The sequence below is a fragment of the Carya illinoinensis genome, chromosome 4, assembly GCF_018687715.1.
Source record: "Carya illinoinensis cultivar Pawnee chromosome 4, C.illinoinensisPawnee_v1, whole genome shotgun sequence".
Classification (NCBI taxonomy): Eukaryota; Viridiplantae; Streptophyta; class Magnoliopsida; order Fagales; family Juglandaceae; genus Carya; species Carya illinoinensis.
In genome coordinates, this window is record NC_056755.1 from 8,292,727 (window position 1) to 8,318,627 (window position 25,901).

The 25,901-nt window shown below is 35.8% G+C and overlaps 3 protein-coding genes across 7 annotated transcripts; 1 reads left to right on the forward strand and 2 right to left on the reverse strand.

The window, feature by feature from the left end:
- The first annotated feature begins 824 nt into the window (after positions 1-824).
- On the forward strand, positions 825-10,259 carry LOC122307105 (golgin subfamily B member 1-like). 5 transcript variants are annotated; one of them, XM_043119741.1, is made up of 7 exons: positions 825-1,005; positions 3,987-4,105; positions 4,932-8,159; positions 8,250-8,492; positions 8,630-8,788; positions 8,967-9,125; positions 9,732-10,259. In XM_043119741.1, the coding sequence occupies exons 2-7, from the start codon at positions 4,022-4,024 to the stop codon at positions 9,981-9,983; spliced, it is 4,125 nt and encodes a 1,374-aa protein (XP_042975675.1). In that variant the 5' UTR covers positions 825-1,005; positions 3,987-4,021; the 3' UTR covers positions 9,984-10,259. The 5 variants fall into 5 exon arrangements, with proteins under 5 accessions (XP_042975675.1, XP_042975679.1, XP_042975680.1 ...); XM_043119745.1 differs by having other exon boundaries at positions 8,334-8,492; XM_043119746.1 differs by having other exon boundaries at positions 8,433-8,492.
- A 6,403-nt stretch (positions 10,260-16,662) lies between these two features.
- On the reverse strand, positions 16,663-18,754 carry LOC122307026 (scarecrow-like protein 23). Its single transcript, XM_043119629.1, has one exon. The coding sequence runs from the start codon at positions 18,529-18,531 to the stop codon at positions 17,239-17,241; it is 1,293 nt and encodes a 430-aa protein (XP_042975563.1). The 5' UTR covers positions 18,532-18,754; the 3' UTR covers positions 16,663-17,238.
- A 3,736-nt stretch (positions 18,755-22,490) lies between these two features.
- On the reverse strand, positions 22,491-23,230 carry LOC122308522 (60S ribosomal protein L27). The gene has a single exon (XM_043121887.1). It carries the CDS (start codon positions 23,144-23,146, stop codon positions 22,739-22,741), a length of 408 nt encoding a protein of 135 aa, XP_042977821.1. The 5' UTR covers positions 23,147-23,230; the 3' UTR covers positions 22,491-22,738.
- Positions 23,231-25,901: the final 2,671 nt, after the last annotated feature.

Consider the following 25,901-nt stretch of genomic DNA (forward strand, 5'->3'; position numbering starts at 1 on the left):
GAAACATTTTACGATATTAGAAACGTATTGAAGTTTGAGTGTAGAATGTGTGGGCCACCAGGGCCGGTATCGACTGGAGAAGAAGGAGGGGAGTCGGAGGGGGGTTTTCGCATATTCAAAAAACTGATCGTCTGCTTTGTTATTTGGTTTCCCAAGGACCGGCAGCTGTGTGTAGACGAAGTACTGTGCTCGATATTTCTGGTGCGGAGAGACGGCGTTGCTGGTGGTGCTGGGCAGAGGAAGCTATCACGCGGGTGACAAATGAGGGTTTTCGCAGATCCGTAGAAGAACTAAACCGTAGGACCCCATCTGTCAAACGCACGTTTTAAATTTTTTTTTGAAAAAAAAAAAAATTTAAAAGATGCCACGTATGGTGTGCAAGTGTGCTCCTGTTACAGTTGCGGATTCGTAAAAGACCTGTATTCTAAAGCCTGATTTAGATAATGAGTGTATATGAGATAAAATAAATTAAAAATTAAAAATTAAATAAAATATTATTTTTAATTTAAAATTGGTTTGGTTGATTACGCTTTCATTTCAAGAATGATATCCAATTGGAGCAGTAACTAGTAAGTAGAATAGGATTGGCTGCCGAGTTAGGTACTTTCAATTCTTCAATTTTGAAATTTGAAAATTTTAAATTTTTTATTATATTTTATTTAAAATTTAAAAAAATTATAATAATTAAACGAGGGAATTAAAATTACTTTGCTATCCAAATTAAACATGACACTACAAAAGCGGCAGCGTTCGGACCAAATGGTAAAGGGCCCCCCACGTGCTGTCCCACAGCGCACATAAAAAGTAGACACCTACTCCTTCGACTTATATACCAAGAATCTCTCTCTTCTCTGTCAACAGATTTCTTTCCTCCCCTTCCGCCATTGATGATCCTCAATCAGCTTCGTCATCAGCTTCTCCTGCAACTCTATCTTTGTTAGTTTTTAAGAAAACAAAGAAAAGCATTTTGCTGAAAAAAGCAAAAGTTCTCCCCAACTTTCTCAGGCAAGCGGCCTCTCTCATCCCTTATCTATCTTCTGTTTCTAACTCGTCTTTTTATAATTATCATGTTTGAAGAATGATCAAGATTCAATACAGGCTTTGTCACTGCGTTATCTATGTTCTTTATCGGTTTCTTGAATAGAAAAACAAAAAAAGATTAGATTGTTTGTGTTGTGATTCTCGTTCGATTCTTTTGGTAAAGACTGTAAACCTCTGATCTTTGATGCTGATCATGAATCTTCGGTAATGTCTTTTTCCTAAGAATCTGATGTAGTTTGACCCTTTATTGCATGTGTGCTTTGATCTTCTGTTTTGTTTGATCTGATATGATCACTATGATCATGATCATTTCGCCTGACATCTGCTTATATATTTCCGATCAGTTTCTCTCATAAAAGAAGGAAGAGAGATCTGGATTCTGGACTTTAAATAATTATTTAGTTTTCCCTTTTTTCAACTGCGTTTCTGGGGTTGGTGGATGCAAACATTAGGACTTGAGAGCTGTTTACTGAAATATTTAATTAATTATAATTAATATTTTACTCAAAGCTTTTTTTTCTCCCTCACTCCTCAGAACTGTTAAAGGTCAAAGTGAAATATTTTCACTTTTTCGATGTGTCAGAAGATGGGATGGTCATTTTCCGGTTGACGGTATTCTCTCGTTTTCTAGAGTGTCTTTATGACGTATTAAATTAAAATAATAATCATTAAATATTAAAAAAATATGAATATATAGGATGGAACCTCTAATTTATATCTGAATTAGCTCCGTAATTATTAATTATCATTTTTTAAAATTATTTTTAATAATAAAATATAACTATCATGTAATAGAGGCTATAGACTATATATCTGTCCAGATCTGATTTCAAGGATTGAAAAGAGTCAAAAGAGTAGATGGAGGTGCTAAGATTACCTTGGTAGTGGCTCCCACCCGCCATGTCTTTTACCTTTAGTGTCATTGTTGTTGGAAGCTTTGATTTAGAATTATAACATATCCATCTTGGAATGCTAGCATATGGTGGGTAGGGGTGAGTATCGGCCGGTCCGGACCGGCAAAACCGACCGGACCGGCACTGTTTGGACCGAACCGGACCGGACCGAATTGGGACCGGTCCGGTCCGGTCCAATTTTTAAGGGACCGAGAGGATTCGGTCCGGTCCCGGTCCGGGAGCTTTTCACCCCGGACCGGACCGAACCGGACCGAATAGAAATTAAAAAAAAATATATTTATATATATTATTTATAAAATAGTTGTATATAATTAATTATATAATTATATATGGTATAAAAAAATATTAATAGTCTAATATAGACTATAGTTATAATATGTATTAAATCACTATAACTACATAGAGTATTAGTAATAAGAGTATTACTATTATTTAATATAGTATTACATATAGTATTACTATCATTACATATAGTTATTAGTTATAGTATTAGTACTAGTATAGTTATTAATACTAGTATAGTTATTAGTACTAATAGACTAATAGTATTAGTTATTAGTATTACATATAGTTACATATATAGTTATCACTATAACTATTATTACATATAGTTATTAGTTATAGTATAGTTATTATTACATATAGTTATTAGTTATAGTATTATTACTAATAGACTAATAGTATTAGCATATTACTAATATATATATATATATAATAGTATACTATATATATATTAAATATATTACAATATAATTACATAAGTATTAAAAAAAATGTCATTAGATAAAAAAAAAAAAAAAAAAAAAAAAAAAAAAAAAAAAAAAGTCAACCTTGGACCGAATGGACCGACCGGACCGGACCGGACCGAATAGGACCGGACCGAACCGGTCCTGAGGGAGTTCGGTCCGGTCCAGGGTGAGAAAACCCTGGACCGAATAGGTTCGGTCCGGTCCACAAAACCTCCCCGGACCGAACCGAACCGGACCGAACTCCCCCCTAATGGTGGGTCCCAGATACAACGAACGGTCCAGATACAACCTTGAATTGAAGTTCTCACTTGATTGTAGGTTGTCTATAGTTATAAGGGACACATCTTTAGCTCTCATTATTATTCACTGTTAGAAAAAAAAAATGATTGATTCGAAAAGTAATCTTATAAAAATAAAATTTATAAATAGACGTGTCTTAATGTCGTCATACGTTAAATTTTAAAAAAAAATTTATTGTAAAATAGATCTGGCACATTACGTCAAGCCTTGTCAGTTTATAAATTTATTTTTGCAAAATGTATATGTGGATCTATCACTTCTGACTTATGAATGACAGGTAGGGCACTACAACTTTTCAACAGCTGTGCTTTTATTTTTTTTGACAATTTCACCTGACATCTAAAAGTTTTGCTCTTTTTTATTTTTTCTTTTCAAAAAATAAAAAATAACAATATAAGTCAATGTTTGGATCAAATGCCAGGGTTGAATCTCAAACAGTGTAGTATACTAAGGTTGCTGTAAGACGTTTAAACATTTTGTGATTCTTTTTCTTTTTTCCTTCGGATCAAGTGCTTTTATTTGATATGTCTCCTCTGAATGAATTTAAAATGTGAAACCGGTGAGCATTTTTTCATTTAACTAACTTGGAGGTGACAACAAATGCAGCCATTCTTTCGACTTTTAATTTTGCTTTCTTGTCTAGAAAATAGTATATTTAAGTGAGCATACTATGAAATCACTACTTGTCTAAAAAATTTAAGCTGATTAATAAAATCTTTACACTCTTCCTCATGGGTGGGCTGGACTCTCTCTCAATGGCTGGCTCAACACGTGGAATATTTAATTAAATAGGATAAAGTGTAGAGTCAACGTTCGAACTCAGGACTTCGCTCTGATACTATGTGAAATCACCACGTGTCCCAAAACCTTAAGTTAATGGGAAGAGGTAGATTTTATTATTTATCTCAACACATACATGCATTCCTCATATGTTGTTTTCTTATTGTATATTTGTGTAATGCTGAATTTTTGAAAATAACAGACAAGCAAGTGTATTAGCTGCATCTTGGTTTTGACATGGAAGAGGAAACACTAGTGAGTTCAGAAGTTCCGGTGATGAAGGCTGCTGAGGATGTTGTGAGTAATGCCGATCCCATCAAGGTAACCACAAACACAATCTTATATTTGCTGACTGTACAGTTTCTACTTGTGAGCTCACGCTGAATGAAATAGATTTATTGAAACAAACCATGAAAGACAACTGATATTAATACAATGAAATTATTCACTGTATGGTACCTACTGGAAGGGTGTTATGCAAGTAAATTGGATGCCACCATCTCTCAATGCAAACAACTTCAAGAAATTCACAGAAAAATCTGCTTACTTGTTTACGCATCATGGAAGTCCGTGTAGAGAATGAATGTCTGTGTTTCATACCTTTGATCATAGGTGACATGAGCATGGGATGCACGGCATCTCTATTATTGGATCTGTGAATTATCTTTTCCCCTGTTATACATCCTATCAAATAAGCTAACTTCCGAATGTTCTAACATCTGTCAATCTTCTTATATATAAATTTGTGCTTCCTTTCCTACATTTTCACCAAACTATACTAATGTGACTTTCATTATAATGTCAACTTATTGTTATAATGTGCTGACAAAAGAGAAGTGTCTCTATGCATGTATAAAATCAAGGGTTATGGGTCTATGGGAAATTTAGAAGTTAAAATTATTCTAGCTCGTTAGCTGATCATTTGAAAGCGAAAATTTAACCTGCTACTGGAGCTAGTATAATTTACAATTGCAGCCGCAATCTGAAATTATACTGATTGAAAGGAGATGACTTGGTAAAATTCCAAATGCTTGATTGTATTAGAAACGAACAGTATGATTTTTTGTGTGAAATCAATTATGCCAATAGTAGATGCATTATGTAGATTGCTTTGTACTTGATGTGGACTTCAATGATCTTGTAACAGGTAACAAATGGAGAGCTGCCTGTATTAGGAAAAGAAGGAAAAAGAGAAGAGGAAGAAACCGATGGAGAGTTTATAAAAGTTGAGAAGGAATCTAAAGATGTGAAAGATGCTTCGCACACAGATGTAACAGTATCTGTCATTGAGAGAAGCTCAAGCAATCCAAGCAGAGAATTACTAGAAGCACAAGAGAAAATACGAGAACTTGAGTTTGAATTGGAAAGAATAGCTGGAGCATTTAAGCATTCTGAATCTGAGAACTCTCAGCTGAAGGAAGAGGTCTCTCTGACAAAGGAGAAGCTGGTTGGCAGAGAAAAGAAGTATGGAGAGCTTGAACTCAGCCACAACAAAATGCAACAGCATATTGTAGAAGCAGAGGAAAAACACAGTACACGGATAAACATTTTGCAGGAGGAACTGCAAGCTCAAGAGGCAAAGAGCAAGGAGCTGATTGAAGTGAAAGAAGCACTTGATGGTCTCAGCCTTGAGCTTGAAAGCTCAAGAAAGAGGATGCAGGAATTAGAGGATGATCTGCAATGTTCTGCAGGTGAGACACAAAAGTTTGAGGATCTACACAAACAAAGTGGATCCCATGCTGAATCTGAGACAAAGAGGGCCTTGGAGTTTGAGAGATTACTTGAAGTGACAAAACTGACTGCAAAAGAAATGGAAGATCAGATGGCTTCCCTACAAGAAGAGCTTAAGGGCTTGTATGACAAGATTGCTGAAAATCAGAAGGTTGAAGAAGCACTTAAGACAACTGCAGCAGAGCTTTCTGCCGTCCAAGAGGAATTGACGCTTTCAAAATCCCAACTGCTGGACATAGAGCAGAGACTTTCTTCAAGAGAAGATCTTATAAATGAACTGACCCAGGACCTGGACTCGAGGAAGGCTTCAGAATCTCAGGTGAAGGAACATGTCTTGTCACTTGAAAATCATCTAGCCTCAACCAAAGAAGATCTTCAATTAAAGGTTTCTGAACTGGTAGAAATCAAGTTGAGGCATCAGGACGAAACAAACTCGAGGGAATTGGTTGAGACTGCATTGAAAACCCAGGAAGCACAAGTTTCAGCTGTACAAGACGAACTGGCCAAAGTGCTCGAAGAAAAAGAAGCTCTCAAAGTAGCTGTGGCAGAAATGGCTAGTAAGGCAAAGCAATTGGAGGAATTGCACAGCAATCTCGAGGAGAAATTGAGGCTCTCAGATGAGAATTTCAATCAAACAGATTCTCTTTTGTCTCAAGCTTTGTCCAACAATTCAGCGCTTGAACAAAAGTTGAGGTCTCTGGAAGAGCTTCATAATGAAACTGGAGTTGCAGCAACGACAACAACTCAAAAGAATCTTGAGCTCGAGGATATAATCCAGGCTTCAAATGCAGCAGCAGAAGAGGCAAAATCGCAACTAAGAGAGCTTGAGACACGATGTATAGCAGCAGAGCAGAAGAATGTGGAGCTTGAGCAACAGCTAAATTTTCTGGAACTAAAAAGCAGTGATACTGAGAGAGAAATTAAAGAAGTTTCTGACAAAATATCTGAACTTAATGCTACATTGAGAGTGGCTGAGGAAGAAAAAGTGCAGCTGAATGTCCAAATGCTGGAATACCAAGAAAAAATTACTCTGCTGGAATCAGCTCTAGATCAGTCCTCATTACGGAATTCAGAGCTTGTGGAGGAATTGAAGATTGCTGTGGGGAAATGCACTGAACATGAGGATCGAGCCAGTATGAACCATCAGCGCAGCCTTGAGCTAGAAGACTTGATCCAACTATCTCATTCCAAAGTGGAGGATGCCAGTAAAAGGGCGAGTGAGCTAGAGTTGTTACTCGAAACAGAGAAGTATAGAATTCAGGAACTTGAAGAACAGATCAGCACATTAGAAATTAAATGTGGGGATGTAGAAGCAGATTCCGAGAAACAATCTCACAAGGTAGCTCAACTCGCATCAGAACTCAAAGCATTCGAAGCCAGAGTGTCAAGTCTTGAAATTTCACTTCAAACGGCTCACGAAAAGGAAAGAGAGCTGATAGAGTCCTTGAATACAGCAACAAATGAGAAGAAAAGGCTAGAAGATGCCTCGATCAGTTCTGGCAAGAAGCTTGCTGAAGCAGAAAATCTATCGGAAGTCTTGAGAAATGAATTGAATCTGACACTACAGAAGTTGGAAAGCATTGAAATTGGTCTTAAGGCTTCAGGGGTGAGAGAGAGTGAGGTAATGGAGAAGCTTAAATATGCAGAGGAGCAACTTGAGCAACATGGAAGATTGATAGAGCAAACTACTGCAAGAAACACAGAGCTTGAGTTGTTACATGATTCCCTATCAAGGGATTCTGAGGGTAGACTTCAGGAAGCTATAGAAAACTTCAACAACAGGGATTCTGAGGCAAAATCTTTGCTTGAGAAACTGAGGATTCATGAAGACCAAGTAAAGATTTACGAAGAGCAGGTAGCGCAGGCAGCAGGGAAAACTGTATCTTTGAAGGCAGAATTGGATCAGACTTTATTGACATTGGCTTCTTTAGAAAACATAAATGAAGAACTCAGAGAACAGATTTCAAATGCTGAAAATAGAGCTTCTCAGTCTCTCTCAGAGAATGAGCTGTTAGTTGAGACCAATGTTCAGCTCAAAAGTAAGATTGATGAACTTCAGGAATTGGTTAATTCTGCTCTTTCCGAGAAGGAAGCCACCACCCAACAACTTTTTTCTCATAAGAACACTGTCTCAGAGTTAACAGGCCAGCACTCAAGAGCCTTGGAACTACATTCTGCAGCTGAGGTGCGCATTGCGGAAGCAGAAAGACAGTTACAAGAAGCCATTCACAGATTCAGTCACAGAGATTCAGAAGCAAAGGACTTGAGTGTGAAACTGAATGCTCTAGAAACCCAGATAGAATTGTATAAAGAACAGGCTCAAGAATCATCTACGATTGCTGAAGCTCGAAACATTGAGCTGGAACAGACTCTCTCTAAGTTAAAGCATCTGGAAAGCATTGTTGAGGAACTGCAGATCAAATCAAGGGACTTAGAAAAAGAGACTGGAGGACTGGCTGTGGCAAATATGAAGCTTACAGAGGAAGTGGCTGCATATGAGTCCAAACTGAGCAATTTACAGGCAAAACTACTGGCAGCTCTTGCAGAGAAGGACGAAACGGTTGAACAGCTTAACTCTTCAAAGAAGGCCATAGAAGTTTTGACACATCAGCTTGCTTCTGAAGGGCAGAAACTACAATCTCAGGTTTGGAGCAAAGTTCATTAGATATCTTGGTAAAAAGTGCTATGATATTTTTTTGTCCCATGATGTCCTAAGCATATTTTGTTACCATAGATATCTTCAATTATGGAAGAGAACAATCATCTTAGTGAAACGCATCAAAATTCCAAGAAGGAACTTGAGTCTGTGATATTGCAGCTTGAAGAAAAGTTGAAGGAACAGAATGCAAAAGAAGATGCTTTAAAATCTGAGATTGAAAATCTCAAGGCTGAGATTGATGAGAAACCTGTTTTGCAGACTCGGCTTAAGGAACTTGAGGAACAGTTAATGAAATCTGAAGATCAACTGAAACAAGAGGTATTCCAGTCTCTCAACTATTGCAACGATCAGGAATCTTGAGAATAAGCTCTTCAGCTTCAGTTTGTCCGTTTCTCTTTTTCAGTTAAACCTCTGATGAACGTTTGGGTAATTTCTGACTAACATGATGGCTGTAGGTTCAAAGCATTCAGTTGGCTGCGGCTGGAAAAGAGGCAGAATTAATTTCAAAATTAGAGGATCATGCTCATAAAGTCCAGGATAGAGATTTATTACATGTAAAGGTGTTAGAACTTCAAAAAGAATTACAACTTGCTCAGAACACCCATGCCGAACAGGTTAGGCAGTAGTCATAGTTCAAGACATATTTGTACTTGAATTTACTTGTGTAGATCTTTTAATATTTTTATGGCCTGCATCACGATTCTCTGTTTGGAGATTTTTATATGGAGATTCAATCGAAGGATTTTAAAAATGATTGTTCTTGAAAGTCTCCTGGTTTGAACTTCCCACCAGAAAGAAAAGAACTCTCAAAAGGATTTGAAAAGAGAAGCAGCACTGGAGCATTCTCTTGAAGGGCTTGAAGCAAAGAACAGAGAAATCATGCTACTAGAGAAGCAAGTCAAAGAGCTTGAGCAGAAATTGCAGCAGGCTGATGATAAACTGTCACGAAAGGTTATTTCCATTCCACTTGCCATTTCGTTGTACCCACTAAAAAACCCTAGTATCTATATAAGTTGGACTAAGGAAGTCCTTACACAGTGTCACAGACCCAAGTTGGATTAAATCTCTCTCTTCAGGCCAATTGAGATTGAAAACAAATTCTGTATCATAGCAAAGTCATGTATTTAATAATGAAATCTATTAGCAATTCTTCTAACCTAAATTCTTGTTGGTTGTATCAAAGATGAATGAATTGTAGTAATTATGGAAAAGAACACAGTCAAGGTTGAAAGCTCTCTAATTAGCCACTTATGAAAACGTAACCTATCATCATCAACAGCAGGAAATCCTCTTTGTTCCACCAATTTCGCTTTCCACCTTTACTTTTTGGTGGCTTCCTTTACTATTTATTTTTATTTCCAAGATCACCTTGTGCTCAAAAGTTATAGATTTAATGTTAAAATTTAGAATTTATGACCATACACCCAACTGTGCTATCTGTTTCTTCAATTTGTCAAAGTGGAAGAACATCCACTCTAGCTGCGCCCTGTAACATTTCAGGTGAACAACAAATGATTGCAGTACCTAAGAGTTGCTGATATGTAAATTATGTTGCAGGGAGATGTTAGCAGTCCAACTGAACACAAGGAAGGGATGGAGGTCAAATCCCGGGACATTGGATCAACCGTTTCCACTCCATCAAAAAGGAAGAGCAAGAAAAAGTCAGAAGCACCTGTTGCTCAAACCTCATCTGCTTCAGAGACCCACACTCAAACTGCTGTGGTTTCTCCTCTCTCGAGCTATAAGTTCATCTTGGGAGTAGCTCTGGTCTCTGTGATCCTCGGCATAATTCTTGGGAAACGATATTAGCTTGGGTAGTGTGGATTTTTGGTTTTGATATTCTTCTTTTTCTATTTTTGTTAATGTTTTTCCTTTTTCTTTTTAACTTCGAGACAAATAATGCACAACAGATTCAAAGGCTTTCTTTGTATGCTTTGAAACTTAGTTCTTGAGGCTGGTCAGGGAATTTGTTTTCATTTTTATCCTTTGGCCACATGCAAAGCAAAATTATAGCTCATGTATTATTCAAGTTTTTATTTAATTTGTTAATGGGTTGGAAGCTTTTCCAATCTTGTGTTCTTTGAAGTATCTCTCAAATGCCAATCAGTCTTTGGAAAAAACTTAATATCCTTCTCCCCATAAGTTAAGGGTTGGAGGGTGAGCTTATAAAAACGACAAAATACTGTCAAATAGACTAATCACTTCAGAATATTTGGAGGTTTCAGTTGATGGTAAAAGCTTATAAGCTGTCCCTTGAAGCTGGCTACTCCCCCTCTCCAAGGCGCTGGTGCAGATACCGGAGATAGGATTCATGGAAAGGGAAAAAGAGTTTTGCATTTTCACCATAAACTATTGAAACTAATACATTGCTCTCTTTATTAAGATCCCTTCAAAATTGTGCCACATCAAACTATTTTTCATTCAAAGTAATGCAAAGTATCAAATTTTGGTAGTTTAAAGGATTGTTTTTGGTACCGTACCGGCCAGTACATTCCATTCCTATCACTGGTTCAGTATAAGTATGGTAGTTGTTTTGTACTGGCTGAAATACAGGTCGTACCGATCGGTACCGGCTATACCGGCCTAGATTCGGCCTATATTGGCCGGTATTTCGGCCTTTTATCTTTCTTTCTTTTTTTTAAATAGTAATCTTATTTTTTGATTTCCAATTCAGACCAGACTATTTATAATTTATATATACATATGTATTTATGTATAATTTATTCATATATAAACTATTATTTTAAAATATAATTTATATATATTTATATATATAAATTATTTATATATCGACTATCCTGAAACGGTACGAGTACCGAAATATTTCGTTTCAGTGGCTTGACCGGTACGACATCCGGTACGGTATTCAAAACATTGGTCTAAAGTGCAAAATGCAAAACTCTTAATAGTTTAAGCAAAACCTTCAAATTGGTCAGGTGTTATTTCTACTTTTAAAAATTCTATGTACAGTGACTTTTACGTGCTCTTTTACACTTCATTGATGTGATTGGTTGTATATTAAAAAAAATTAATGCAGTCAATCACATTAATGGAGTGCACAAAAAATACATAAAAATAACTGTACGTAACATTATTCTTTTTACTTTTACACCCTCCAATCAAATTACAAACACATAATAAACTCATGGAACTTGCGGTGGGTGCGAGCCCATTCTCGCTAATTCCTCCTTCATTTTCCCGAATTCTCCCGTTTCTCTCTTCTCCCCCGAAGCTCTCTCTCGACACATCTCACTTCATTTGCAACTCTCTCTCCTTTCCCTTCGTCCCCTCGTCCGGAACCTCTCTCTCCTCTCCTCGTCCGATACATCTCTCAAAAACACTTGGTTTCTCTCATTCTCACCACACCAAAAACTCATTAATAGAGCAAATCTAAGGACAGAATGTAAGAAATTAAGTGAAAAACAAAGACAGATTGCCCAAAAAATAAAGAAACAAAAAAAAAAAAAAAAAACTAGTTACAGCTTCTTGGTCGACGTCGGGCCCCAAAATTAATACATGGTGGTCGAGACAGAGCTAGCAGACCAACCATTTTTCAAGATGCCGCTAGATGATGTTAAATTGGAATATGGATATACCAATGAAGGCAGCTCTATTTAGCTTCCTTGATAAGTTGGAAGTGTCCTATGAAGTGTTGACAGAATGGGATAGTGGCGACGAGTTGGAAGTGTCCCATGAAGGCTCAGAGAGAGAGAGAGAGAGGGAGAGAGAGGGAAGGGTATGGAGGGTACATGATTTCTTTCCCTACAAACAAATCTATTTTTCATTTATTATAAAACTAGAGTTTTGTTATATATAAGTAAAATCGTGTACTAATCTGCATATTAATAATGATTATCTCATATTCAAAATTTAAATTAATATTATTTTTAATAAAATTTACTTTTTAACCAATCACATTAGATTGGTGCACATATTAATATACTGTTGTTTTTACATCTAAATTTTTTCAAAAAACTAAAACTGTCATGTGTTTATTAAATGGTGTAAATTTACCATTCTCACCCGTCCGGCTCCTAGCGTTACTCATAGGTCCAATATATACTGTTTTCCATGAAAAATATTATGGGGAAGATCATGGCTGATTCATGGGGCATACTTTATTTTTACAAGGCAAGGCCCTTTATTCACTGTTATTTCTACTTTGAACAGTAAAAAATGGAAAGCAAAACTCCCAATTACCATTCGAAAGTTTATTTTCAAACCCAAGAGTGGTTGGTCATTATACTATCCGAGAAAACTTTGGCATAATTTTAATCATTTTCTTTTCTGCACAATGTTTGTTGTTGTTAGGGCCTAAAAAAAGGTATTCTTTCTAAGTCATAAATGGAAAGATGAAAACATTGACTTCAAGATCTCGGGTAGCCATTCCTTTTTTTTTTTCTTTTGCATGATCAAAATCAATATATGCTACTGTTTACCACATTCTTTCCAATCAAACATGTGCTACAGTGCTACTTTACAGTGGATTTGAAAGCTACATTCAGTAAGTTGTTTTATTTGTGAAATAGGGTTTGTTCTATGCTTACAGGGACATGTCTGCCATCATGGGCTGAGTTTTCGTATTCACGGGTACACTTTTCAGGTGGATTTCGTTTCCCTTTTTTTTTTAATTAAATTTAAAATGAACTTCATTCACTATAAACAGGACATTATAACTTTAATCAGACATACAAAAAATAAGCCAACTACAATTGATAATAACTCATCAGTATATAAATTTTTTTGTGACTGACATAGTCTTGTCCATACTATAACTCTTATAGACCAAAAGTTTGAGAGGCAGCATTACTCTATCTAAGACAGAGTGCACATAATCTCATATTCTATCTAAGATAGAGTAGATGACACACTCTATGGATATAATTTAAGAGACAAGTGTTTTTTTTTTATTATTATTATCCAATCATAACAGAAATTAAATATATATAGAAAAATAATGAATTATAGCTTGAGAAGTTGTAGATTTGCATTTTCAACTTTGGAGGAAAACAAAATATCAAATAAAGCGGCGAAGGTGGCACGTGGCACGTGAGGGACATGTGCCACCATAGTAGCACGGTAGGTAGTCAAGTCTAAAGAAGACGAAGTCGCTAGCTCCAAAAACGTTGCGTGTGGCGGCAGCATAAACACTAGTGCGTGGATGTCATGCGTGAGCTTTGACCCACGGGTGTGGCTCACGTGCCGCTTCTTTTGACTCAAATCTTCGACCTTCTTGTAGATCGGCACCTTGGGAAACCTACTATGGAGCGCATTTCGACCATTGGACTTCGGAAAACAATAGATCAACTTCTTCCATGCTTTGAACAAAGAACACCTAAAACACATGGACAAAAAAATAAACATATGCAAGTGGGAGAAGGGAGAAGGGAGGAAGGAAAGAGGAAGGAGGGAACCCTCCCCTAGATCGATTTTTAGGGAAGGTTTCTAGAAAGAAGTTAGACTCTCTCTCTCTCTCTCTAAGTTAGATTTCCTTTCCTTTTCTTTTTCTTGTTTACATGATAGTTCTATTTTATAAAAGATTTTTCCTTAATTTGTGTCAACTTCCCCAATTCATTAGGCTTTTCAATGTGTCGAAAAGTATTGTCTCTGTACTAAGTTCTTGTATTACTCGAGCATTAGACAAAATGAACAGTTGAAAGACTGATCACGATTTGGCATCCTCTTCCTCTTGGATTGCATCAATCGAAATACTATACGTGCCAACGTGTCAGTTATTAAAATGGTAAAAATTTTGAAGTTCAAAGTTCAAAATTTGAATTAAGAAAAAAAAAAACTAATAAAATGGAATGAATACTCAAAATGTTTAATATTATGCGTAAAGTTGTAAGGCACTACTCAAAATAATTTCCATCGTGATTCAAGATACCACTTTTATTTTGAACAGTCTAAAGAAAAGATCAAGAAGAAAGAAACAAAACACGAGTTTCATATCCCTCAAGGCAACAAGCCCATCTCATTTTTATTTTCTGAACAACAAATTAAGGGTTGATTGGGTAGAGGTATGCAACTCTAAAAGCTTGTGCTCATAGATGACAAATTCTTTGAACCAACAAGAGTAGATTAGCTTCTTCGGACACTAGCTCAAGAACCAACTGTTTTTATTTTTTATTTTTTTTCCATATACATTTAAATACATGCATATGCATTAGGGCTGTATATATAGATGTAAATTCGCATGTAACACATAGAGACCAAAGTATACCTCAAAAGAATGGTGAACAAAAACCGATTCTTGATTCTCCTTGGCACTCTGTGGGATATCTCATAAAAATGTATGCTTTGTATGCCGGAGGTATTTGCAATAACTGGGGCTTGGTGGGTTTCTTAAGTTAAAATGGACGCATCGCAAGTAGAGAATGAGGACTTGATGAAAAGATTAATGATGTAAGTGGAGACACTTAAGAAAGAGAACAAAACTTTGCAAGAAGGCCCCCTTCAGTCAACTGAAGTAGCGAAGCCAAGTCATGCAATCAGGAGGAGGAGTCAAGTAGGATGATGGTGGAAAATGAAGAAAGAGACAGGAAAATGATGTTGTAAGAACTTCAAGAGTTGCAAAATAAGTATCAGGAGATGGCCATGAGAGTGGAAACATCCTCTTCTGTGGATCAGATGCTCGCCACCTTTGGCCTACCATACAGTGCCAATGTGACGACAGTGCCATTACCTCCGAAATTTAGAGTTCCGCAGATGGACTTGTATGATGGGTCTTAGGGCCTATTAGAGCATTTGGATATTTTTAGAACCCATATGACCTTGCATGGGTTCCAAAGGGAGGTTGCTTGCCGAGCATTCTCTTTGACCTTGAAAGGTGCAGCTTGAGCTTGGTTCACATCATTGGCGCCAAACTTTGTGCGCCACTTTGAAGACTTATCACGTCTCTTCCTCACACAGTTTTGGCCAATTAGAAGAGGCGGCGGCTTACAACTTATCTTTTGACTGTTAAACAACGAGAGGATGGGAGCCTGAAATCAAACATACTCAGGTTCAATAATGAGTGAATGACAATAGACAACCAAGACTACTAGGGTATCACACCCAAATACCGTAGTAATTTTTTCTTTTAGGATATCACACCTCCTAATGGATTCACATATATAAAGCATGAGGTGCGATGAGACAGTTCTTTGAAATGAAAGCAGCAAAACTTTAAACTACCTAGTATAAAAGCCTAATCGAACTATGATCAAACTCACAAAATCTTAAAGTAAGATAAACACTTCTTAAAAAGGAAACTAACTTAAGTATCGAACGAAAGGTCTCCTAACTACCTTCTATATTTATATGTTTGCAGGTCCTTTAGTACCCCTCCTAGCTATCCGAGAAGTCTTCCTATACGTACAAAACACCTTCAAAACACTCCCGGTCAAAGAAGTTAACCTCCACCATTGAGAAAATAGTAAATGAAAGCAGTTCTTCTTCCGACACAGAAGCTCGAGCTCTAGAGTCGACACAGTTGGAAAAGAGAATCTTTGGATGTCATCATTACCATATTGCAGGCTTCTATCCTTGTGAAAGGATATCATAACTCTCATAAAGGTCTTGTCCTCCTAATTTATTCATTAACGCCAACTTTCATGCATATAAATTCTAAGTCGAGAATTCTCTCATCCTTTCAAGTCAGAGAGGATAATATATGAGAGTTCTACCATATTTATTATTATCTTTAAAATATTTGAAGTATTAATAAATGAGTAATAATTGTGTAAGATTCATGTTTATCTCTCTCATTTTGATTAATTAAATTAATTTATATCAGAATGAGAAATATTTTAATCACAAAAAAATTTTATAAAAATAATTTTATAAATATAGTAATTTCATGTGATTTATTAAATTATAAAATTAATTTTATTATTAAGTAGATCTATAAATTATATGAACTTATATTATTTTATAAAATTATTTTTATATAATCTTTTTTTATAGTTGAAGTGTAAGAATACAAAGGACCTTCTTATTAACTTGGTGTTTCCCTCAAAGGCACAGGCATACTGGACACCGATTTAATTATGGTTGCATTATGCCCAATAGATTCTACTTTTAAGAAAACATGATCTTTGTCCCCTGTACACGCGCATTGGATGCCCTCAGTTTGACTTGAAAGCTAAAAGTTGGGACGTATGATGAGAAAGGAGAAGGCAATCTCACATCACAAGCAGGTCTTTCACGTTTTCATCCCATTTGGGGAATTCACTCCTTTATGCAATTTAATTGCTTTATGGACTGTCATATACACACACATATACATATACATATATATATATATTATAACAAAGTCTACTTCTATTAAAGAGAAACCATGCAGAAATAAAAACAGGGAAAGTCACCAAGACGACGGTGCAGTCTAATAGGAATATATAGGAGTCATTCCCACTATGAAAGTCTAATAAATAAGGAGGGGTAGAAATTAAGGGTATGTTTCTAAAGATTAATTTGATGCTGCCCATTGTGAAACAATACGCGCATCGATTCAAATCTCGATGTATTTTTCTTAGCTGCCAACTCTTTAAATTACTCACCAAGTGCCTAATGTCTTGCATGATCAGCTGAGTCATCCAATCTAGGTTGTAGTCATCTAATCTGTTTTTAACTTTTGGTTAGGCTCTCCACAATATACCATGTTGATAATGCTATATATCATCCAGATGAACTACATCCCCGTGCTACCAGGGTTAGCTGTGCAACAAAGGGAAAATCCACATCAATAAAATATAGTGCACCCATAATCCCTTGAGCTACATTAATGAATGACCACCTTCAACTAAAAGTTTAATGATTTCCACTTCAATGTAGCACTTAATCCCCTTAGTTACCTCCAAATAGAAAGGATCCCTTTTCTCCCTAAGCTTTTCCCTTCTCCCAAACTACAACAAGTCAACAAGAACAATTTTAGATAAATGGTTTTCACTTCAAAAGAAATACAACCGAGTGAACAAAAACTGCTTTCACTTGGTCCTTATCACCTTCAAAACCTCCATTCAGAAGGGGAATGATATCCTTGTCACATTCGCTTTGCCATATCATCTAATTTGATCAAACTAATTCAATCGGACAGTTGCCACGCCGAGGCGGTGAGTAAAGACAGATCTTTCCACCCCAGCTTCAAACAACCATTCTCCTCCACCAAAGTATAACCTTTCCATGGAAACATCCCAAGCAGTAAGCTAGCTTGGGCTGCCGGGTTTCCCCCAAGCGAGACGGGATAAAACCCAACCCGGCTCAACTCCACACCCCACCTATCTACCTTGTCCTCTCCTGTTCTCTTGGGTCCACCAACGGCCAGGATGTTCCTAATCTCGCACCCAAACAACTGCTGCTCCACCATGTGCCTCTCTACGTTGTCCCCACCCAATCCGTCCCCGAGCGCGTCGAATAACGCGCTGTAGTAATGCAAAGCCTCCACGAACCTAGATAAAAAGCCGCCACCGTGGCTCAGATCCTGTTCGACGATCGTGATCAGTTTGGGTCTCAACAAAGTCAACAATCTCAGTGTCCCCAAATCGCTCCCCGTTATGTCGTACAGGCAATGGTGCATCCAGTGCACCACTATGGCCTCGCTCGGCCTCACCCCGAGTCGACTCACGTCTTTCAGGTTTCCGATTTTTCCCACCAACGGATGGAACTCGAAGGGGAGCCCCAGCGAGGTGGCGAAGTCCCCGAGTCTCTTGCCGGTCGAGTCCAGCAACTCAGAGGAGGATCCGAACCCGGTGACTCGCATTGATCGAATCTTCTTGTTCCGGGAGGCGAGGATGTGGAACAATCCAGGCCATTGGAGGCCCTGCATTATATCGAGATCGATGATGTGGAAGCGGTCTTCGCCGTCCAACGCTTGGAAGATGGCTTGGTTGGCCGTGAAGTGAGAGAATTTGACCGAGGGGCTGATGGAATTGTATGATTGGAGGGCGGAGAAGATTCTCCGGGACTGAATGAGATTCAGGTCATTGGAGGTGAGCGGAGAGTAGGTGCCGAGGTAGGAGGTGATGACGCGTGCCTGAAGTGCATGGGAGAAGTAAGCTGCGACTCGTTGCGGAGAAGAGCCGTAGGGAGAGGATAGGTCGGCGATCTCGGGGAGAAGGTCGAAGGCATCGTCGAGTTTATCCATGCCAACGCACTCGGCGCACTGTAGGAGGAGACCAAGGAGTCTAAGGCCGGTAGACTCGCTGTCGTCTAGTTGATCAGTCGCGTCGACAGATAACGAGGCGTCATGGGAGAAAGTTATACGCTTGGTGGTGGCCTCGTCCAGGGAGAAGTCGTCGCCGTAGATAAGCTTGGTATTCATGGGAGAGGAAGTAGTAGGGTTAGACATTGGGGATTGCGGAACCAAGCTCTGAAGCATGATCGATGGAATGGAAAAGGTGTGTGTGTGTGAGACAGATAGAGAGAGAGAGAGAGCGGGAGAGAGATGAGTTTGCAGTGGAGGGGTGGGGAAGAATGCTTTGTGAATAGCTTCTGTTATTTTGGAGGGGACTGGCGAGAAAGAAGTAATAATGGAAGAGAGTCGGGAGGGATGTGCAGAAGAAATAAAAGGAGAGAGAGAGAGAGAGAGAGAGAGATTTCACTTTTTAGCATAAAAGGAAAGGAAGAGGGCGGGGGCTTAATGGTCGTCAAAATACTCCGCATTAGGATTTAGGGGTGTCGTTTGGCGGTAGTTAGTTTGTTGGTTTCTTTGGGAGCTTTGTCTTTATCAAAAGCAAGCAATGTAATTAAAAAGAAAATCTAGTTACAACTATAAATGAATAAATCTGTAATTACAAGAAAATCTGTAACACTAATCTAATGTAATTAATTAAAAATAAATTTTATTAAAATTAATATTAATTTAAAATTTAAATATAAATGAATCAATATTAATACGTAGATTAATAAATAATTTTATTTGTACGTAACAAAATCCATAAAAAGAAATCTCTAGCAGCGTTACTTTTTATTCTTTTTTCTTTGTGGTGGGGTCAGCTTGGCCCATTTTCCAGTAGCGGGCTCTAAGGACCCATTGTGTTTATAGCCCAAAATATATATAAGATTTTGGTCTGGAAGGCCCATCATCACAAGGTATAGTACACTGTACACATAATACATACATTGGAGCCTACCTTCATTTTTAGCAAATTATTCAATATAACCTAAGAGTGACTCTGAACTTAAAATTGTAAATATATACAACAAACAGTTCTATAGAGTCTGTTATTTTCCATTTGTCAAAAGTGTGTTTTTTTTTTAGTTTTCCAAACGTTAATTAGTTTTCAGAGCTGCTAGGGACAACCGTCCCATGTCCCCGCCGCGGCCTCGTGGCTGACGTGGCAATTGCCAGTCAGCTCATAATATTATTAAAAAAAAAAAAAAAACCTTAAAAGAAGAAACAAACTGCGGAAGGAGGGAAAAGAAACTTTGCAGAGTGAAATGATATATATCTTGGGAGAGATGAACTTTGCAGAAACCCTTTCTCATTATTTTCCTTTTTTTTTTTTTTTTTTTTCTATTGTCATAAACCCACTAAAAAAAGTCTCCCTGGATCTTTAAAACATTAAGAAGATCAGAGAAGAAGCACACCTGATGGCGATTATCAGCTAAAGACTCCCAGATTCTGCAAGCGAAATGTTATTGTTACGATGCGAAGAACACATGGAACTCCTTGGTATTCGAGTTTTCTCCCTATTTTTCCTTTTGTTTTAAGAGTTATTAGTTAATAGCTAAACATTATAAAACTTGAAGAGGAAACATGAACGAAGCTTGGAAGGGGGGTATAAAATATAAACGGAGGCAGCCCGCTGCCAGATACAGAGAAAGAGGGAGAAGCTAAAAGGTCAGGGTAATGGATAACACTAAAAAGGAAGGTGGAAAGCCTCCGCCATTACAGCAAGAGGAGAATGGGCAGCTTGCCGAGAAGTGACTTAACGTAAAAGTTGCTCTGCTTTTTACCAGTAAAAACAGAGTTAATTGGTCATGTTCTGTCTTTCCGTGGAGGAGCAGTTGGCATGAAGATCAATGGTGGATGGTTGATTCCAGACGGTGGTCCATGGCGTCAGCTTCCGTGCGTGATGGTGGCGTTGGCTTCGCCTGCGGCTGAGGAATGAAAACGTGGAGGCTGCTGGAAAGTTGGCAAGCTCTCGGTGGTTGACGTGAGGCTGGACAGCGAGGTAGGTGTGTTGCGACAAGCAACGGATAAAAAATTATAGGAGAGGAACGAGAGAATAGAGAGAGATTTTGAACAAAAAGAAAACGAGTTTTCTTTTCATGCCACGTACGCCCGAGGCCGCAACGAGGATATCTTGCGGTTGCGTATAGACTTTTCCATTAGTTTTTAGTTCTACAAACCTACATGTAATCCTTTTGGAAATGCCAATCCCGATAAATAAGGCCTCATTTGATTTTAGAGATGAATTAAAATTAAAATTAAAAGTTGAATATCATATTATTAAAATGAAAAATGATATTTGCAGTCGTGATTATATAAACAGCGTGCAGTCATTTTGAAAAAAATAAATTAATATAAAACTCACATGAAAAAAAAAAAATTAACTTTTTAATCATAAACCCACTTTTTTTCAAAATAATTATGCGGCGTTTGTAATTCCACAACTGTATGTAATATTGTTTTATTAAAATATATTATTTTAATATTATTTCTATATTGAAATTTGAAAATTGAAAATTAAAAATTTTAAATTATTTATTTTATTTTATATAAAAATTTATAAAAGTTATAATGATTAAATAAAATAGGAAATTTTGTGAAAATAAACGAGAAATCTCGAGAACCCAACTTCTCAAGCAACCCATCATCAAAATGACCAAATTGATCGATTCCCATTCTACTACTTTCGGTATCAACTGCAAAGACATGATTGTTGAGCCAAAAACAGAGATTTGTGACGCAGATTCTGATGCACATGTTAAAACTCTGTTGCAAGAACATAAAAATTCTTGCCTCGCTCATAGAATCTATAGACCACCCAGTTGAACTTAAAGCACACCCACATCAGCCAAGAAAAGAACAAGAGTTTTTGTTATATACAAGCATGGTCACGTACTAATCTGTGTACCAATACTGATTTATTCATACTTAAAATTTAAATTAACACTATTTTTAATAAAATCTACTTTTTGACCAATTACATCATATTGGTACACAGATTAGTACACAGTTGTACTTGCAACTATATTTTTCCAAAGAACAATGTCACAATCCGAAACCAAACCATATTGTCTTCCCTCCAGTGAATGGAAAAAAATAAAAGGGTTTAATGAGAAACTACAAATTACAAAACCATGCAGAATAATTCAAGGCTAAAATAGATATAAACAACAATCTTCACTATCGCTCAATTAACCTACTAAATGTTCCCAACATAGATAAAAGAAAAGTGCGAAGTGCTACAGACAAAGAATTAAAAAAAAATTAAACTCACACTAACTAAAGTAACTTCATGTGATCTGTTATATTTTACTTCACGATAAAAATATCTTTCAATCTGACATAACATATCAAGCTAAGTCACTTTGTGCTTTTATTTTTGTATAATCATTTTGTGGCTAAAATATTTCTCTAAATAAAAATACATGAACATATTAGGAACTAAATTAATCAAACACTTTCAAGGACGTTCACATCCATGAAGAACATTGTATCCTGAATGCAATGAAACATGGCAGACCCAGAAACAAACTTATCACTTACGCCCCCTGCTTAATAAGTACATTTATATGCAGAAAGCGATAATAAAATCGGATATACATGAACAAACCTAGAGCAACCAAGCAAAACAATCGCTAGTGAAATAATAAAGCTTCTGTAGAAGCTTAACTCCCAGTAATATCATTTGACGTGCTTCTTTTTCATTAATCTAAATATCCAAAGAAGCATCATTTAATCAACCGAAAAGTATCTAACATGAAGATATCCACATTATCAAAAATTCATCAGCTAATATGCACACCTTTCGAACCAAATCAAGCATAACTAGAAATCAAAACACAAACGTAATCAACAGCAGATCCAAGTCCAAACTATACACGAGAAGTGAGGATCCATACAATACTCGTCAAACAATCAATAAGACCAACACCCGGAGAATCATTATACACAGAAATCAAGCATATCAATTTTCAATATGGATAAAAAAAAATTTTAAAAACAAAAAAAAAGTCCAGAAAAAACCAAATCAAACCAATCCCCACAAAAACATAATATGCAAAATCTCACTAATCAACAAGAATCAAATAGACATTTCGCAGATCATGAAACGCCCACTACAAAACCAGCAAAAATAATAGCAAAAGACTTCGAAACGAATCAAGTAAGCTAGAAGTAATAAAATTGTATAATCTCGGCGTTGAGAGAAGAATCAGTCGAATATCTCATCCAAACATGTTCAAAGCGGTTCAGAACAAATCAAATTAAACCCAAAATCATTCTTAAGATAACTACTAAGATACTTGACGAAACAGCTGTCTTCTTAATAAACAGATAACAAACTAACATGAAATACGACCAAATAGAAACGGACCCAGCTCCCCCAAAACACACTAAACGATATCGATCCAATTCAGAACCTGAGCTTGGTAAAGAACCACCTATTCTTCCCAGACTTGAAGCGCTCCTCAAGCCTCTTCTTGGTTTCCTTGGCAGCCGTGACCTTCTTGTCCCTGGACTGGAGGGACTCGACGGAGACGATGTCCTTGAGATCCACGTCGAGGGTGTAGCGCGTGGGCATCAGATGCTGGTAGTTGACAAGCTTGACGAAGGCCTTGACGCGTGACTTCTTCGCCGTCTTCTTGGACGAGTCCTTGCGAATGACCTTGCTGGGGTACTTGTTGATCCCGGCGACCAAACAGTGGCCGTAGGGGCGGTCCCGGGTGCCGTCATCGAAGGCCCTAACGATGACAGCCTTGCGGCCGGCATACCTGCCTTGGAGGAGGACCACCGCCTTATTTGGCTTTAGGAATTTCACCATTTTCCCTGAACAAGCTGTTCTCGCAGTTTCGCAGACTCTTTCACGCCCCCCGCGATGTAAAACCCTAGAGATCGAGAAAATGACACATTATATAATGAAAGCTTTAGCTCTTGGTCGCTCAAGGGATTAGGGTTCTTACATAGTGGGCTGGACACGAACTGGGCCTTATTTCTGGCTTTGCCATTATTTAAAAAAAAAAAAAAGAAAAAAAAAAAAAAGAAACTGCTGTTATCACTAATTCATGAACTCAAATCAGTTTATTTTTTTATATATGTAATAATTCTCGAAAAAAATATAAAAATAAATTATTTTGTACATCTGTTCTTATTAAACATAATGGTATAAATGAATTTTTTAAATAATATTAAACATCTAATTATTTTCGGATCCAATTCACTATCTATCTTAGAATAAAATTTAGAAGATCTATCATACAATTAAATTTCTGCAATAATTTTTTATTCCTTGTTATGTGGTCAAAACAATTATTTTTGTTTTCTAATTTTTGCATTTCTATTAATTTTTTTAATGGTATAAATAAGTTTGACCTTTATAAAGGTTTGGAAAGGGTTGCGAGATGATGTATTATTATGGGTATATATACTCTAACCATAAAAAAATTACATAAAAATAATCTTATAAATCGATATGACTTGATATGGTTCGTCAGATTATAAAATTATTTTTATTATAAAGTAAATATAATAAATCAAATGAAATCACATCAATTTATAAATATAGCAGTACTCTTTATACTATCATTCATATGTGATAGCAAAATCTGTTGATCAAAAGTTAAAAGAGAGACTCAAATAGTACTTTGAAAATGCCTAATTTGTTTTCGCAAATAATATAAGATAAGATGAGTTGAGTTGACATAAAAGTTAAAAGTTGAATAAAATATTATTAGAATATATTTTTTAATTTTATTTTTGTTTTTGAATTTAAAAAAAAATTGAATTTCTTTATTTTATTTTATGTAAAAATTTGTAGATGAGATGAGTTGAGAATAGTTATAAAACAAACGAGCTTTGAAAAAAATGAGTAATTACAGGACTCAAGTGAAAAAAATAATTTTTTAATAATAAATTCTACTCTTTTTCAAAATAATTGTACAACGCTTATGTATTAAACGACTTTATCTAGCATTACTCATAATAAAAATAATTTTTTCTTTTCTTGTATACTCTCAATAAGTTATCAAAATTAGTCATTTATGTTGCAAATTATAGTCATTTTCATTATAAATAATTCATTGTAAATAATCGTTGTGTATATATAATGCAATTCGTTGATAAATTTTATTTGCATGTTTGGGTTTTACAAAATTCCATATCTAGACGTGTCGATAGAAGGGACCTTTACATTGATTTTTGCTTGTTCTAACAATTAAAGGAGACCAGACAGACAAAGCATATATAAGCCGAGACATTACACATTCTAATAAATTAGCAATATTTTTTTAACGGAATTCCAATTTTATTAATATCAATAGGAGTGTTAAAAAAAAAAAAAAATTGGTAAATTGGTAAACTGGACTGGACTGGTCCCCAAGTTTGGTTCGGTCTGGTACCAGTTTTATTTTTCTTAAAATGGGTTAAAATCTGTCTAATTCTGATTTTTCTTTTTTTTTTTTTAAATTAGACCGGTTCATATATATATTTTAATTTTTTGTATTTTATATCATTTTTATATATAATATATAATTATATATAAAATATTTTTATATTATATGATAAATTACTAATTAATATAATATTAAAATTTAAAATCTTATATTACTATAGTCTATAATACAATTCTAATATATATTATAATATACTACAATATATCATCACTATAGTATTATATATTATAATATACTATATCATATATATTATATAATATATAATATTGTATATTACAACAGAAAAATCGGATCGAACCGGATTAGAAATTGGTAAAATCGTACTACCGGTTTAGAATGGTAATAATAGGTGCGTAATCAGTTTTAAAAAATGTAAAACTAATATATACCAATTTAATCATAAATTTTATCCAAAACCAGACCAAATAAAATAAATTATACCCCTACATTTTAGGATGTGGTTTCATGAGTTTCTAATTTCCAAATTAACGAGTTATAGACGGCCCATTATTTAGGTCCTAGAGTACTTGACACTGCCTTTGATGGTTTTATTGAACATAATGAATTGGTTATTGAGTCTCACATTTAATATCGTAGAAAAAGAAATTAAAATAAATTAAAAAAAATATCAAAGCTACAAGTCATTAGTAAATACTAAGAGGGTGCTTAAGGAATGAGATGAGATGAGAATTTTGTAAATAATAATAAGATAGTTTGTTAATAGTAATGAGATAGTTTGAAATAAGTATTTCTTAAATTTTGAGAAAAAAGAAAATAGAAGTTGAATTAAAAATATTATAGAGTTAAAATATTATTAGAATATTATTTTTTATATTATTTTTTTTTTAATTTGAAAAAGTTAAATTATTTTTTATTTTTTATATAAAAATTTAAAAAAATTGTAATGATTAGTTTAAAAATTTTGCAATGATTAGTTTGAAAATATTTGTATTTAAATAAAGTTTGAAAAAAAAAAAAGATAAGATATGATAAGATGAAAAATGTTTACAAACATTCACTAAATAGTTAACAATGGCTAATGTTTGTTCAAATTTGAACACCACATTATATTATTACAACTCAAAATAGTTCGAGATGCAGGTCGTGGCTTTGGCTATTAGCTTCTCT

What these genes read in the sequence shown, in the direction of transcription:
- LOC122307026 (XM_043119629.1), bottom strand. Translation starts at nt 18,531, where the DNA reads ATGCTTCAGAGCTTGGTTCCGCAATCCCCAATGTCTAACCCTACTACT.
- LOC122307105 (XM_043119741.1), top strand. Translation starts at nt 4,022, where the DNA reads ATGGAAGAGGAAACACTAGTGAGTTCAGAAGTTCCGGTGATGAAGGCT. An exon ending in AGAACACCCATGCCGAACAG is followed by an intron (nt 8,789 to 8,966) that starts GTTAGGCAGTAG and finishes ACTTCCCACCAG; the next exon opens with AAAGAAAAGAACTCTCAAAA. An exon ending in ATGATAAACTGTCACGAAAG is followed by an intron (nt 9,126 to 9,731) that starts GTTATTTCCATT and finishes ATTATGTTGCAG; the next exon opens with GGAGATGTTAGCAGTCCAAC.
- LOC122308522 (XM_043121887.1), bottom strand. Translation starts at nt 23,146, where the DNA reads ATGGTGAAATTCCTAAAGCCAAATAAGGCGGTGGTCCTCCTCCAAGGC.